The sequence below is a fragment of the Dreissena polymorpha genome, chromosome 5, assembly GCF_020536995.1.
Source record: "Dreissena polymorpha isolate Duluth1 chromosome 5, UMN_Dpol_1.0, whole genome shotgun sequence".
Taxonomy (NCBI): domain Eukaryota; kingdom Metazoa; phylum Mollusca; class Bivalvia; order Myida; family Dreissenidae; genus Dreissena; species Dreissena polymorpha.
In genome coordinates, this window is record NC_068359.1 from 13,440,342 (window position 1) to 13,456,539 (window position 16,198).

Below are 16,198 nucleotides of genomic sequence, written 5' to 3' on the forward strand. Positions count from 1 at the left end.
GATGTGATGGCTCCCGCAAGATTGACCACGGTCATGGCCAACTGCTGGTTTGTGGTGCCCTGTGTCTCCAGCTGGTTCTAAACACCTCGCAGCATGCCCTTAATGATTTCCATCTCTTTCATTATTTGACGACAGCCTTCGCATGAAGTTTTGCTTGAAGAGGATGATGACGATGAGGAGGAGGCATCTGTTTTGTTCTCCTTCAGCTGTCTGCACTCCTCGATAGTTGGGAGGCTGTCCAGGATTGCTGGAGATGGTGCTGCGTGGTATACTAATGATGGCGTACTCGCCTTTGGCCTTGGTGTTTCAAGCCTTGCTGCTGATGTTTCAGGGGTGTAAGGTCCTGGCATATATGGCTGTGCCTCTATCATGTTGTCCAGAAAGTCCAATCCGTCAGGCAATGTGATTTCCACTGCCCGCGACAGCGTGTCTTCAGCCACTGGAGCAACATCCTTAGGTCCTACTGTGTATGGGTTTGGATTCCTTTCAAGGTAGCTTTCGGTATCCTCCACCCCCTTCTCTCGTAGCAACATCCTGTGTCGAGGGAAATTGGTGACATGTCGCTGTTAATCCTCAAGCTGGAAGCAGCGGAACAGATACAGCTTGCAATGAAATGGCGCTTGATCAAGCGAAAGGTGTTGGTGAAGAAAGTGATCCATGATCCGGTACCGGGGACCGACTCTCTCCTCACCAGTCACATGGTAGCAGCGTAGACACTGATATCGTTTCCGGTCGTTCCAGCCATGGCCTGACTTCGTCTGCTCTTCCATGATTCTAAAACAGAAAATTTAATTTACTTTTACCAACGTGTACTAGCGTTTTGCATTAAATCTGTTACATATGCTGTATCTGGACGGAATAGTTGCTCGCTCTTTAAGTCCTTTCTCTTCTCTCTCTCTCTCTCTGTACTCCTTAAAACTTTCTCACCCCGTTTGCACCAGCAAAAATCCTGTCGACTAATCTCTATAAAATTAATACCCAAACTGTATTACTCTCATACTGCTCTCCGCCATACTGTTCTTTTCCCCAAACATATACAATTTCCCTATTTATGTCGCCAAACATCATTGTATCACAAGATTCTCGTTTTTCTACTTTTCACGAGTGCCTACATAACAGCTTCACATTAATTATATTTTGAAGTACTTGTCCCATATATGCAAAGAATAACATCTGATTGAGCATTGTTTTCAGCAGTGAAACACATTATTAATGGCGCAATAACACAGTATAGTTGCAGCAAAAACATATCCCCTGAAGTACACATCAAAACATGAAGTGATATTTCAATTACAAACTGACATTTATTAACATCTTCATGTGATTGTGAAAAAACTTCATCGTACATGACATCCATAAAATAGCAAGTTGAACATCAAAACAAACAAAACTTGTACTTAACATCGCATCTGTAAACTTGTATAAAATTTGTTTGAACCAATATCTAGCAATCATCTATATACAGTACAAAATGTCAAGTATTTGAACATCAAATTGTTATGAACTTTCAAAATCACATTTTTCCTTATTCATCTTGAGTTTTCTTCTTTCAGTTTGCAGCAACTTTGGTGCGTTGGTGCCCTCATACGGCTTCAACTTGTTGTGATAGACTACTGTTTCTTTGGCATGGCGATCCAACTGTATTTTGAAGTTGACGTTGGACAGCGACTGCTTTACAACAAAAGGGCCTTCGTAAGACATCTCCAGTTTATGTTTAATCCCAGGTTTCCTTGACTCTTCAAGAAGCCATATAAAGTCTCCAGGCACACATTGTCTTTTGTCATATATTTCTTTCTGTCTCTTTGTTGCTACAGATAAATGTTCCCTTGCCACCTGGTGGGCGTAGTGCATCTTTATTTAAGTGCCGCAACATAGTCAACATACGACGTGGCCTCTTCGCTGTTGAGGTTCCTGCTGAATACCAGCTCTGACGGGAGTCTCACTTCTCTTCCCATCATCAAAAGGTCTGGTGTAATGCCAGTTGATTCATGGGGTGTCGACCGGTAGGCTGCAGATAAACATCCTAAGTTTTTGTCCCACTGGTCCTGCTCACCACAGAGGTATGCCTAGATCATTCTTACCAGGGTTCTGTTGAACCTTTCTGTCTGTCCGTTGCACTTGGGGTTCTTAGGGCTGGTTCGTATCTTCTTTATCTCGAGAATTTTGCATAACTCTCTGAAAACTGAACTTTCGTAATTCCGCCCCTGGTCGCTAAGTATTGATAACGGACATCCCCACCTAGCAATGAAATCATTGAGAATCCTTGATGCACAAGTTTCTGCTGTTTGATCAGGAACAGCTAAAGTTTCTACATACTTAGAGAAGTGATCTGTCAACACAAGAATATATCGGTTTCCCTGACTTGTCTGTGAAAAAGGACCCAGATAGTCTGTTGCTATAATATCCATTGGAGCGCCTTCTTTAATTGTACCAAGAGGTGCTCTGTGTGTATTGGGTGGTTTCTTGTCTGATGCACACGTATCACAATGACGGACATATAGCTCATTATCCCCTTTCATCCCATACCAATAGAAATTCTGTTTAATGCGTTCACAAGTTTTCTTAACTCCAAAGTGCCCTGCTATTATTGGATCATGGTTCTAAAATAAGACTTCCTTCCTGAGACTGTGTGGTACTATAAACTGCCAAAATTTCCCAGTTTTTGTTCTTTTTTATGAATCTTTTATACAGTAATCCATCTCTAACTCCCAATGTGTCCCACAGTAACGAATATTGTATTGATGCAGGGTTCATTGATAGCAACTCTTCACTTATAATTTTGGTGTCTTTACTTTTCGCTTGTAGTATAGGTCCAATGTCTGTATCTTCGTTTTGTAATTGAGTTAATTGTTTTGTTGACCGCCCTCCTATTAATGCGAAACACAATACTTGAGAAATTATTCTCTCCCTTATACATGTATCGTCTGGTGCTTTAGAGGTACTTGGTAGGTTATCTCGGTCATTGTTGACTGCTCTAACTGTATTGGACTCTTTGGAATCATTGTTTGGTACCAGTGTACTCTCTTTTCCTAAGATCTTTGCATACACTCCCGATGCAATCAAGTTGTGTGAGCGGCAGATACACTTCCTGCATGGTCCACATTTTAAAATCTCATTAGTGTCCTGCTCCGGACATGTACAATCTTTCGGGTTTTCACACCTAGAGATAGCATCACAGTGTCCCTGTTTCTTTCCGGGTCTATACTCTATTGTAAAATCATAGTAGGAGAGAATTTCAATCCATCTAGCTATCTTGTCACGAGGTTCTTTGAGTTTGAACAACCATGTTAAAGCTTGATGGTCACTCCTAATCGTGAAATGTCGGCCTAGTAGATACTGCCTGAAATATTCCACAAAAAAGCGTATGGCTTATAATTCTTTTTCTGTAATGCAGTGGTTTTTCTCGGCTTTGTTTTAAGCTCTACTTGCATACGCTATCACTCTTTCTCTGTCTCCTTGTACTTGATGTAAGACTGCCCCAATTCAAAGGTCACTGGCATCTACATCTTGTCGAAATTCTCCGCCATCATTCATTGGGTACCCCATGATTTCTGAGCTGACCAGATTTTCTCTTGAGTTCTTCAAATGACTGCTGACACCTGTCATCCCACTTGAACTTCTTGTCTTTCTTTGTCAACTCCGTCATCGGCTTAACTTTGCTTGCAAAATCTTTCACAAACTTCCTGTACTATGAACCCATGGCTGTGAACTGGCTCACTTCTTTTGCATTCTTTGGTACTGGCCATTCTACTATTTTTGCAATGTTTGCCGGGTTTGGCCGAACTCCCTCTTTTGAAACAATGTGTCCCAAGAAAACCACTTCCTCTTTCAACATCTCACATTTGTCTGGGCGCAGCTTGAGTCCTGCTGCCTCCATTCTCTCTAGAACTTGTTGAATTCTTACCATATGTTGCCTGAAGTCAGAGCCAAACACGATAATATCATCAATATAGATCGGACAGGTTTCCCATTGCAATCCTTGTAATGCTAACTCCATAGTTCTTTGAAAAGTACTAGCCGCTGAGTTTAGACCAAATGGTAGTCGGAGCATTTCAAATTGTCCATACTTGCACACAAAGGCACTGTTTGGGATGTCCTCTTCCTTAAGTGGGATTTGGAAATATCCACTTGTGAGGTCAAAAGTACTAAATAAAGTGGCATTTGCAACTGCATCTAAGCAATCTAGTACCCAAGGGGTAGGGAAACCATCTGGTTTGACTAGTTCATTGATCATTCTGTAGTCAACGCACGGTCGTTCTTCTCCGTTTTTCTTCTTGACAAGTACTATTGGACTTGCCCATGGAGATGTGCTTTTTTTGATGACTCCCTTGTCTAGAAGCTCTTGATAGCTTTCTTTTCATAATCAGCAAATGCCATTGGCACGCGTCTTGGTTGCTGTCTTATAGGTGCTGCATTTCCTGTATTGATTGAATGTTCTGTTAGGTGGGTTACACCAAGGTCAAGGTCATCTTTGGAAAAACTATCTTTGAAGTGGCAAAATAGTTTTGCAATTTCTAACTTTTCTTCAGGACTCCTAATTTTACATGCATTTTCATAAATACTTTGTAAGTGGCTTGGCACCTCAAAGCTCTTCTTGGTGTTCATCTCTGTGGCTCTTGTTATTGTAGGCTCATCTTGTTTGATAGTAACTCTTCGTACGCTTATAAAGTTGTCTTCCTCGTCACTATGCTCTTTTTCTACTACTGTACCTTTAATATGGTCTATCTTTTCTGCTTGCCCTATAATGGTGTCTTGTTTTATCGACCAACTTGTAAGAAAAGGGTTCAATATCCTGATTTTGCATGTCGGTGCAGTATTAATGTCAACCAAAACAGATGCCATGTGCACAGGGTATGTCTCTTTGAAATGATCTGTTGCTTCTATAATGAGTTCTGTGTCTTGCATGAGGTCATCGCTTTCTAATCTGTCTACCATGACATCTCTTATGGCCTCGCTCTGTCCTGGTATGGTATAATTATCTGCAGCTCGAACTTTTCTGATTTCTTCTTTCAGGCCCACCTGAATACATGGTATTTCTTTCCCTTGAAAAAGAATCACTCCTCTTGACAGTAATAGGTCTGCTGGCCCTCCTTCATCATTTTGTAAGATGTCTATTCCTAGCAATGCATCATCTTCTATTTCTGCTACTATTATTTCTCTTGTCAAGCTGATGTCCCCAAACATAATGTTGACGTTTGCTTTTCCATACTCTTTTAATCTAGTTTCCCCTGCCCCTGTTAAACAAGCTGTTTTTCTTAATTCCGGCCTTTTCTTGGGATCGATCTTGTTGTAAATTCTGTCAGAAATTATTGTTCTTGTAGCTCCTGTGTCGGCCGTAAAGGTCAAATTCATCCCTTGTATACTGCCTTTGACATATACCCCACTACTATCAGGCTTTCTTCTTCGTATTATTTGCTCTTCTTTGTTTTGTTGATCTAGGCCATTTTCTTCTATTGGGACCACCCACCGGCCGTTTGGTTGGGTCCTTTGTAGTTTAAAGGTCGTTGAAAAGTCTGCGCATTTGGGTTCAATGGCTGATTGCTTTGTTTCGGGTTTGGGTAGAGGTAATTTCTGTTGTTAGGGCCAAAACTGTGGTATAATGGTCTGTTTACTTGCTGATGTTTATTTGGACACTCTCTTGAAAAGTGGTTCTCTTCGTTGCAGTTGTAACATCTCACAAAGCTTCTACGGTTGTCATCTTTTGTCGATTTGTTATTTACCGTCTCCACCTTCTTGCTTAGTTCTTCTATTTTCTGTATCAAAGCTTGTATCACATCTTCCTTGATCTCTGTTTTGGTCTGAGCCTGATTGGCACTTGTTTTCCTTACTGTTTAATTCTCTTTTCTCTTGGTTTTAGTCTTTTCACGACGCTTGATTTGTCTCTTGTTTGGCACCCTAATTGCATACTCAACTGTATCGGAGTTGCTTTCATGTTCACTGTCTGTTTCATCTGTCTCTGTGCCACCTGTCCTGCGCACGGGGCGTTGTCTCCGATTAGAGTCTACTTGATGACGCTTCCTAGTTTGAATGTAGCTAACTACGTGATAAACTGCCTCATCGATATCCCTGGGCTCTTTCACATACTCTACTTCCCACCTTACATCTTCATCTCGCAGTCCATCAAGGAACCTTCTTACCAAATCTTCTTTTCTTTTTGCTCCATCCCGACGCTTGTGCGCTTGATCATACAGCCTCTTGAGTTCAGCGGCGTATTCTTCTGTTGTTTCATTTTGTTACTGGTAACTTTGACTAAATTTGGCTGCAAACGTTCTCGGAGTTTCTATTATTCTGAATCTATTGTTGATTTCCCTAACTAGTTCATCATAATTATCTAAGGTCTCTCTGAGTAGTTGTGTGAAAACAAATTCCCCAGCTGATCCTTGTAGTTTTGGTAGAAGATGGTCTAGCTTTTCTTCATCATTCCAACCTTGTCTATTTGCGATAGTTTCAAATCGGTTGAACCATACTTTCCATTCATCCTTCCCATTGAAAGTTGGAATTTTAGTGCTGTTATTACATTTATGATTGGAGTAGCTTATGCTTGACCTAGGTAACATGTTGTGCTGTATGGCAGGTTCTCCTGCAAAATTATTGTATCTATGAAGAGAGGGGAGATAATTTTGTTGCTGAATGTTGCTATTTTGTACAAGAACTGTACTTTCATTTTGCCTTTGAATGTTTGATATCATCTTATTGACTCCTTCTAGTGTTTCATTCATTTGACCTTGCATGTGTACTAATTTTCCAAACGCTGCCGTTAACCAGTGATCATCCTGTTCAGTAGGTTCTTGTTCTTCATGGACTTGGTTCTCATCTTGATGACTAGTTGGTCTTTTCCTTTGCTGTAATTCATCCCTGAAGAAAACTTCATTTTCTTGATCTGTGTCAGTATCTGACATTTTCGTTTGAGGTGTTAATTCGATCACTGGAATAAAGATGTTACTTTATCCCCGCAGCTGCCACCATATATTTGTAACGAGCCGAGCGGTTCTTCTTTTTCTTTCCTTAACGCAATGTGATAGCGGGCCTACTCTTGGTGTCAAACCAACTTTTCTTTCAATAAGTTGTATTTAAACATTTTAAATAAAATGAACTCTGTTAAAATAAACTGAAGATAATTGCCCGAGTCATTTAATGACTCTCAAATAATAAGTATAATAAACAACCAAATTAAGTTCAACAAATTTTTATTCCAACTAACTTGCATCAATAGTACATCAATGCATTCAACAATTTATCATAAATAATACAATCCTCAAACTCACATTTACAATGCTCAAATAGTCTTAAAACTGTGCGATAAAATATCCCTATACCTAAGTCTTAAATCTTATTCAAAAACTCTTTTATATGCAAAAATATGTAAAATGTTTCTAACTTACTTTAAATGAAAATGCCTAAAAATAATATTTATTAGAGAAAAAATTATTAATGAGAATGTGCCTTTAATTCCAAAAAAATCAGAGTCCTCGACTGTGAAATTAACAGAGTTTATATGCTAACGCTCCGAGCAGGTCCGAGCCTTGCGCGGTCATAACATTAATCCGAGCAATAACTCAACCGCGCACCATCCGCGCGTCTTCCGAGCGTAACCGATCACCTCAAAATAAACAGAGTTACCGCCTAAAGTTTAAACAGTAAAAACTTTATTTAAATGACTGGAAATGTTTCTTTAAGTATAATAATAAGGTTTAGAACATATAAATACACATGACTGTAATTATTTGATAAAAAATCAAACCTCCGCATGATGAAGAAATGTACTGCGAAAATGCAAGATAAAACCGTCTGATGAAAGTTTGACAGAGGTCGTCAATGCACATACCCATAATTCAACAAAAAAGTCAAAAGTCACTTCTTTTAAATATGGCGTCTATCCAAACATGTGATTGTAGTGACCAACAAAAATGGATTTTACACGGATACGAACCATACACACGGTAAATTAAGCAGAGTAGATATTGATAATAAGATGTTAAGTTTTGAATGCAATAAGAAATTACACTTGACATAGATTTAAAATGTAAAACATGGTCATAAAAACAAACATGTACTCTTGACCTATTTAATAAAAATGTCAACATGGGGTCATGACAATATGATCAACTATAGTTATGATACAATATAAAATGGATACAGTCAGATTATCATACTTTACTAATCTTTAACCGACTTTGACATATTCCACCCGGTCGTTTGAATATAGATCGTTTATTTTCGGCGCAGTATGCAGCCACAGGCGTATTTCCCTCTCAGGGATACATTCATACCCCTGGGTGGAGAGGAGAAAGCGTATGGTTAATGTTTTGCTCAGGAAAATTCCGTGATCTGAGCGGGATTCAAAAAGCGGGACCTTCCGATTACTAAATCAGCATCCTGCCTCTTGACCATAGTCCTACCTTATCACACTGATAGGACCCGTACTTACAAAGCAGCATATGTAATATTAAGGAATTTCCTTAAATCTGAACAAGTGGCTGTTCTATTTGTTGGATTTATTACATTAAAGTTTTAAAAAAAGTATTGATGAAATACAGATTTCAATATACATATAGTAATATCAAACAAAAGCATTTCTATACAAATGATTAGATATTGTACCGTAAGCACAGGAAAGATTCACCTTAAGAGCTTTGCGAATTCTAACTTTAGAATACGTTTTGGAAAAACACATAATCTCCTAGTTGTGTTCAAAAACACTTTACTTGTTTCTAATTTAACTTTTACATTTAATACAATGGTAACTAAATATATGTTAATTAGGACATAATGTTTCAACAATACCCAACGTTTCTCACTGATATCATCTTATTTTTAGTACTTATTTTATATGACCTATACATGGTATTTTAGCTGTTTCCGCGAGAGATTGGGTGACATTATCGTGTACAAATTGGACGGGTAATGTTCTTAGTCCGCACCTCACCTACCTCGTGCGCCAGAGCACGACGAATGCAAGAATGTCAAGCGAGCCAATCCTTAAAACAAGTACGTTGAAATAGTCGGGATTAAGAACACTGCGCATGTGTATTTTCTTGGTTTTGAGTGTCATTCAATTCCCAATGTTAGGAAAGGATGATATCATTCAATATCAATATCTTTAACAGATTATACACGTCTATAAAACAGGTACATGTAAAAAATGCACAACAAGCTGGTGTCATTTCATATTCACATTTTAAGAGAAATACAACACAAAATTATGATATGAATAGCGCCTGGTCATCTTACCGCTCGTATTACATAATTATACAATAATATATGCGCGTTTACAATAACAAAAACAAGCGTTTTATCAGCAGTATGTTATATACCTTTACCAGGTTCGATTGTGAAGTTCACTTAAAGCGGTTTTTTAATGATACGAAGGATTTAGGATTGAATAAACGTATACATGTCATTCGTTTCGAATCACGATGACAAAAAACTTGCAAAGTGTCAATTGACCCAAAAGTAACCTTTATAGAGTGGCCATCGGCATATCATGTGCACAAACCATCTAGGTAATGCTATTTTATGAAACGATTCTTGACAGAAAACATGTCCACATTGAATGCATTTAAAGAAAATGAAATGGATAAAGTAAACAATTCAGAATCATTATGATAATTTCTATACGAATTTAGCATACGCCTATAAACGCTTATATAGTTACTGACCAAGGCTGTTGTTTAGTTTGCAGAACAATACATTACGTTGATGTTTTGTAGAAAAAAAACATGAGCACGGTATAGTGGAAACTTCACAACATCTTTTTATATGCTATACCTGATACGATGTATTTCACTTGATCGACACTTTGCAAGACGCGAGGGAATGTTTACCTCTGTGTGTAGTTAACGTATTTCTAACAATGAAAAATTCCCATTATTTATTAGGGCGTTGTTTTGGAAAATAATTTATACATATGAGTATATATGTACACAATACTAAACACGGGTTAAACAACTACTCCGAAAAATATAATTAAAAGCTAGAATAAAAAAAAATTCATGATGATGTTCTTTTATTTAAATTCGTTAAGCATACACAAAATTAATTACATACACTTAATCACTCATAAAAACATAAACAACTGACAAACTATATGAAAATGTAATTTTATTATTATTTTTTTTTATAAATTAAGGCTATAAAAATGTAAAATAAAGGTTTTCTTTGTTTGTTACTATAAAAGAGACAGACTCGTTAATGTATGTGTTATTGTAAACCTCTCCGTTAGCTGTACGGTAAATACTAACAGGCACTTGACATTATTGGCATGTAATTGAACGCCGAATAAAACTCTGCGGGACGAACAACAATCTAAATAAACACCTCATCAACTTTAAGGTTTGACGTGTTTGAAATTTAATAACAAACTGATTCTGAGTTTTGTTTCCACATTCTTAATCCACAGGTTGTACCAGAACTTGATAAACAGGTATGATCATTTGTTTTGGAAATATATATGGATCAGGTAACACATAAGTTAAAATCTCCTGGTGTTATTTGAAAGAATTAGATTTGGATTGTGTTAGATTTGTAAGCAGAGTCACGTATGTGGCCCGCTTCTCACGCGATTTTAAAACTTATGTGTTGAAAGCAATCCTAAGTGAAGTTTTATTAAATTGATACAATTATGCAATTTATAAGTATAGCATGCATATGTCAGTGTCAGACTTATGTCAGTACCTTAATGAAGCAGTTCCTATGCAACCAACACATAGTTCGTTAACCAAATGTCATAAGTATTAGAGTGGGAATACCCTATATGCCAAGTTTCTTCGTTGGAGTGAAATTTGATTTACCTGTTGTAATCATTTAATTTTGAACGCAAGTCTATATCCGAGAGTAAAAACGTCATGTAATGTTCGACACATTGCAGGGTCTCAACGATCGCACTTAATACTCAAGGTTGGAGAGGTTGGGACGTTCGCTTCCACATTGACTGTCGAAGTTACTGACGAAATAAACAACTGTTATCCCTGGTCTATTCCTATCACTGTATTACTTTTTTTTCGGCCACAACAACAACGTTACTAATATACACAACAACAACACCACTATCATAATACATACATTTCAAATCATCAGCAGCTACCTATACTACAACTTCTACTACTACTACTACTTCTACTACTTCTACTACTGCTACTACTATTACTACTACTACTACTACTACTAGTACTACTACTACTACTAGTACTTCTACTACTACTACTACTACTACTACTACTACTACTACTACTACTACTACTACTACTACTACTAGTACTACTACTACTACGAATAATGCGAAAGTGAAAAGGGTACATCCAAAATCGACAACCTGCCAAAGTTTTTTTCTAGCATTGTTGAATATTGTAAAACATAATTTTAATTTGCATCACAGCAACATGTACATGTAATAGAAGTAAATTAACAACTCAACAAAGTATGCTCCGTTATTGTATTTTATTTATTTCTATTTACATGCGATAAAGCAAAAACAAAAGTTATCCCATTTACAGTGGAATATAATCCGTCATTGCCAAACATAGGAGCCGCAATAAACAAGTATTGGGACTTACTTAACCTGTCACAGAAAGAAGAAGTGAAAAGTGTGCATGAAACTTATAAGCCAATACTGGCGTTTAAAAGGCCTAATAATATAGGAAACTTCATTACACGTGCTCAGTTTACGAACAGTTTGAACAGTTCACGTGCGTCCAGTGCCTGTGGAAGAACACGTTGCTCCCATTGTAAATCCATACACGTTGGAGAAAAATTTAAAAGTACAGTAACAGGCGAGCAATTTAATTTACAGAAGAATATGAATTGTGCATCTAAAGATGTAATATACCTCATTACATGTAAACAGTGTAAGAAACAGTACGTTGGACAAACCATGCAACCGGTGTCAAAAAGAATGAACAGTCATCGATTTGACATAAGAAACTTTTCTAACCCTGAATTTTCAACTTTGGTCGCATCACATTTTAATGAAGATCACCACAGCGCAAATGACTTTTCCTTTATGCCAATTGATGTTGTTAATAACAACATAGATCGTCTATGTAAAGAAACTTACTATATACATAGACTTAAAACATTACACCCTAATGGTATGAATAACAAAGTTCTTTTTAACATAAAAGACTAGCTCTTCAATTTAATTAAGCTTACTTTTGTTTTTTCCTATTAGTATTTTTATATATAATTTTATAGGAAATTGTGTATTCTTGAATCCGAAAGTTAAGCTTAATTTAATTAACGTTCATTTTATTGACGTACATTTTCCCGCATTTTAATGTACGTTAAGTCAATGACGTAACATCCGCTTTCTGTTATTATTTGTATTATCCTGATGAAGGCGTAAGCCGAAACGTTGATTAAAAAGGAAAGAAAAATATGTGTTTTTGTTGGATTTATCATACTATACTTTCTATTTACATAAAATACATAACACTTTAACTTGAAAATAAGAAAACAATACAGCACATAAACCATTTACAAAAAAGAGCACTAGATCATTGAAATTCAGTTCTTCAAATCGTTTGCCTTTGACTGTTTACGGCAAGATAACATAAACTGTCTTACATGTACTTGATATACAGAATATATCACTATACATGTTATTGATTGCAGAGAGATTTTCTCCACGTTCCTGAATAAAACTTAGAAATGTTCACATACTGCTTTTGCGTTGTTCAATTGAATTTTGTTATCTGTATAACTATGTATAAGAATTAAAAGCTCATTAGAACTTTACAACACATACTATTAACCACTAGCTGGTTAGCATATTACAAGCTATGAACAAAAAGAGTAAAACGGCTGAAACGATATTTAAGCGAAGCGTTTTCATTATATTGCAAATGCATTTAAATGTACGTGTGAGTGCGCACGCTAAAAACATACAAGTTCAAGACAAAATAAGTTGTTGTTCCCCACTAACATCTACCAAAAAAGGGGAATATGATTTCTACCTGATATGTTATTATTCTCAAGTTATTTCCCACTTCATTAATTATGTTCACTAGGAGACATTTTTCAAATCTCTAAGCAACATATTTTTATTGAAATAAAAACAGTATTGTTCGAATATGATTGCGATAAAATGAAGCAAAGCATGATAAATCCCTATTCTGGAATAGCAAATACGTGTAGAGTTGGTATCAAAAGTAACGGTCGAGCTAGTGAGAAAAAGAATTTGCAGAACTGATAAGAGTTTGAACTCCCTAAATCTTCGCATATGCCATGGAATGCGCGCTTAAAAACAGTTTACGAATGCGATGGAACGTCCTCGGTGATAGATTGAACAACTACGCGATCGAAAAAGTAATTCGACTTTCTTTCTCAAATTTCACCAGCTACATATTTGATCAAATCGCAAGCTACATCATGCCACTAAGCTTGGTTGTGTCTTCCCCAGGCAGCACACAATTCCATCATACCACCGTTTGTTTCTCCGAAATCCCAATTCACGTAGTTCACAGTTTTGTTGTCATGGTAACTGAACCACGTGCTCGTTATATCTTTTTCTATTCCAATCCACATGTGCTAATGCTGAATAAAAATATTTACGCATACATTTAATTCAATTCAAGGATGACAAGTATCAAGAAAATAAGAATGTATTTATAAATATGCGGGTATGAAAACGTTTTGTACACATAAGGTACCTTTTTTTAGACGTTTACGACGTCGCTTCGCTAAAATTGTCATTTTTAATTGGTGTAAGACATATGATATTGTCGTGTTGCAACAACTAATATGAAAACGTTTTATTCACATAAGTTACCTTATTATATGAAGTGTACGACGTCGCTTTGCTCATATTGTTATTTGTAGTTGGCTAAAGATATTTAATATGTGTCATCTTTTAACGATACAATTATATCTTGTATTTGTTTAAACACGAGTATTGTTTACGATTGTAATACTGAGGAAATGCATTTCATATTGTAAAAAACAAGACAATTTTACGTACCTGGTAGTATCATGGTTCTTATAAATTGGTTCTCGTTATCATCGTAAGAACAATAACATGGGCGCCCATGCGGGAACAATACCCCTACAAAGTCAGACAAGTTGTAAAACAAATATCATAAATCCTTAACATGTTTTGCAAAATATTCTTCAATATGGATTATTATCAGGATGCAATGTGAGTTTTACAGCTAACATGACTATTGTTGCTGCAGCTGTTAATGAGACATGAGACATGCATTATTATGATGTTTGCTGACGGATGACTGTCTTTGATTATAACGCCCAAATGTATTAAACATTAGTTAACCCAATAATTTCAATAACATAAAGTGGTGGTTAACATTAACAAAATTATATAACTATGCGAATCTTGTTCAAAAGTAATTTACTCGTTTTAAACAGTTTTTTTTCTGTGTTTTACTTCTTTACACTCAATTGAATTGCTTTTCCGTTTTGTCGCATTTACGTAGTTATCGAGTAAGTTTGTACGTGGTTTTTCTTCGATGTAGCAATTTTCGAATTAATCGTATATTCATTCAATTTATATGCAATAGTATAATGTGTTTTGTTCTGTTTGTACAAACAATAGTATTGTCTTTATAAAGGTATATTCTTTAATGTACTATATTGGTAAGAATCTACCAATAAATAGATAGACACATTGCTTTTTATTGACTTGTTTGCGATGTGACCCCAGCCCATACGTCTTCGAAATACATTCAGATATTTACATTATTGGTGAAAATGAATGGACAAAAGGACATTTTAAAAAATCGGAATATATTGAAGTATGTTATTAAATGTGTTTAATTGATAAATGTAAAAAAGTTCCAGTATATAACACAAACAAAAATAATAGTAAAGAAAGAACACAAGTAATACCTACCTGGGATCTAACCGCTTACTCCTGGAGTATAGGTCTGGTGTTAATACCACTCAAGTAATCCAAACCTGGGCTAGAACCGCTGAATCTTGGAGTTCAAGTCTAAAACTTAGACCACTCAAGTATTCCACACCAGGGCTAGAACCGCTAAATCTTGGAGTACATGTCTAAAACTTAGACCACTCAAGTATTCAACAACAGGGCTAGAACCGCTGACTCTTGGATACAAGTCTAGCGCTTAGACCACTCACGTATTCCACACAAGGGCTAGAACCCCTGACTCTAAGGGCACAAGTCTTGCGCTTAGACCATTCAAGTATTCTACACCAGAGCTAGAATATCGGACTCTAAGAGTACAAGTCTCGCGCTTAGACCATCCACGTATCCCACTACAAGATTAAAACCGCTGACTCTTGGAGTACAACTCTACCGCTTACACTACTTAAGTATTCCACACCAGGGCTCGAATCCCTGACTCTTGGAGTACAATCTAGCGCCTAGATCACTCAAGTGTATCACACCTGGTCTAGAACCGCTGACTCTTGGAGTACAAGTCTAGCGCCTAGACCACTCAAGTATTCCACACCATGGCTAGAACCGCTGACTCTTGGAGTACACTTCTATAGCTTAGGCCACTTTGCCATCCGTGGTAACGTAGAACTGCTTGTATTTATAACATATAAAAGCAATCCGCGTAATGTAACAAAATACAAGCATAACAACGCAACTTTTCAAATGATACAAACGTTTCGTATTTGTAACGCTGCATAATTTCATGGTCTTAAATCGTAAAAAGATGCATATAGTTGATATTTAAGAGCATGGTTAATGTTCGGTATAACATAACTACAACGAAAGTTTGCAATATTGAAACATATTTTTTAAATTTGTAAATTAATTAAAACGTTAAATTGTCCCTTTAAGTTTTCATTGAGTATAAACATATTACATAATATTCTTACATAAAGAGATGCGCGTTTTGCGCTATATATGTACCCAGTTATTACGCTCCGTTTGTAATGCAGTGTTTGCAATTCAATGTGCCTAACGATAAATATTGATATAGCTGACGTATAGTTTTCAAGAACGTTGAGCCACGCTGTAGGAAAAAGAGGTGCATGCATGCGCGCAACGTATCTTCGCAACTTTCCCTTTTCAGATCGCACAAGTTTATCAGAGAAGCTCCTTAGTCTAGGCGACAGGATTTTCGTTTAGAAGAGACTTTCTGTAAGCGATACATTTAACAAAGCGGTAAGTATTGGCTATGTTAGTCCTTAGCGGACTTCACATGGGTAATCTGCGAAAAAACTACTCATTCATTCATTCATTATTGCATTCAGTCCCGCTTTCCTATAGCGC

The 16,198-nt window shown here is 36.7% G+C and overlaps 1 protein-coding gene across 1 annotated transcript; it reads right to left on the reverse strand.

The window, feature by feature from the left end:
• Positions 1-4,332: 4,332 nt before the first annotated feature.
• LOC127881461 (uncharacterized) lies at positions 4,333-5,352 on the reverse strand. Its single transcript, XM_052429360.1, has one exon. The coding sequence runs from the start codon at positions 5,350-5,352 to the stop codon at positions 4,333-4,335; it is 1,020 nt and encodes a 339-aa protein (XP_052285320.1).
• Positions 5,353-16,198: the final 10,846 nt, after the last annotated feature.

Coding starts and splice junctions, on each gene's coding strand:
- LOC127881461 (XM_052429360.1), bottom strand. CDS start 5,352: ATGAATTTGACCTTTACGGCCGACACAGGAGCTACAAGAACAATAATT.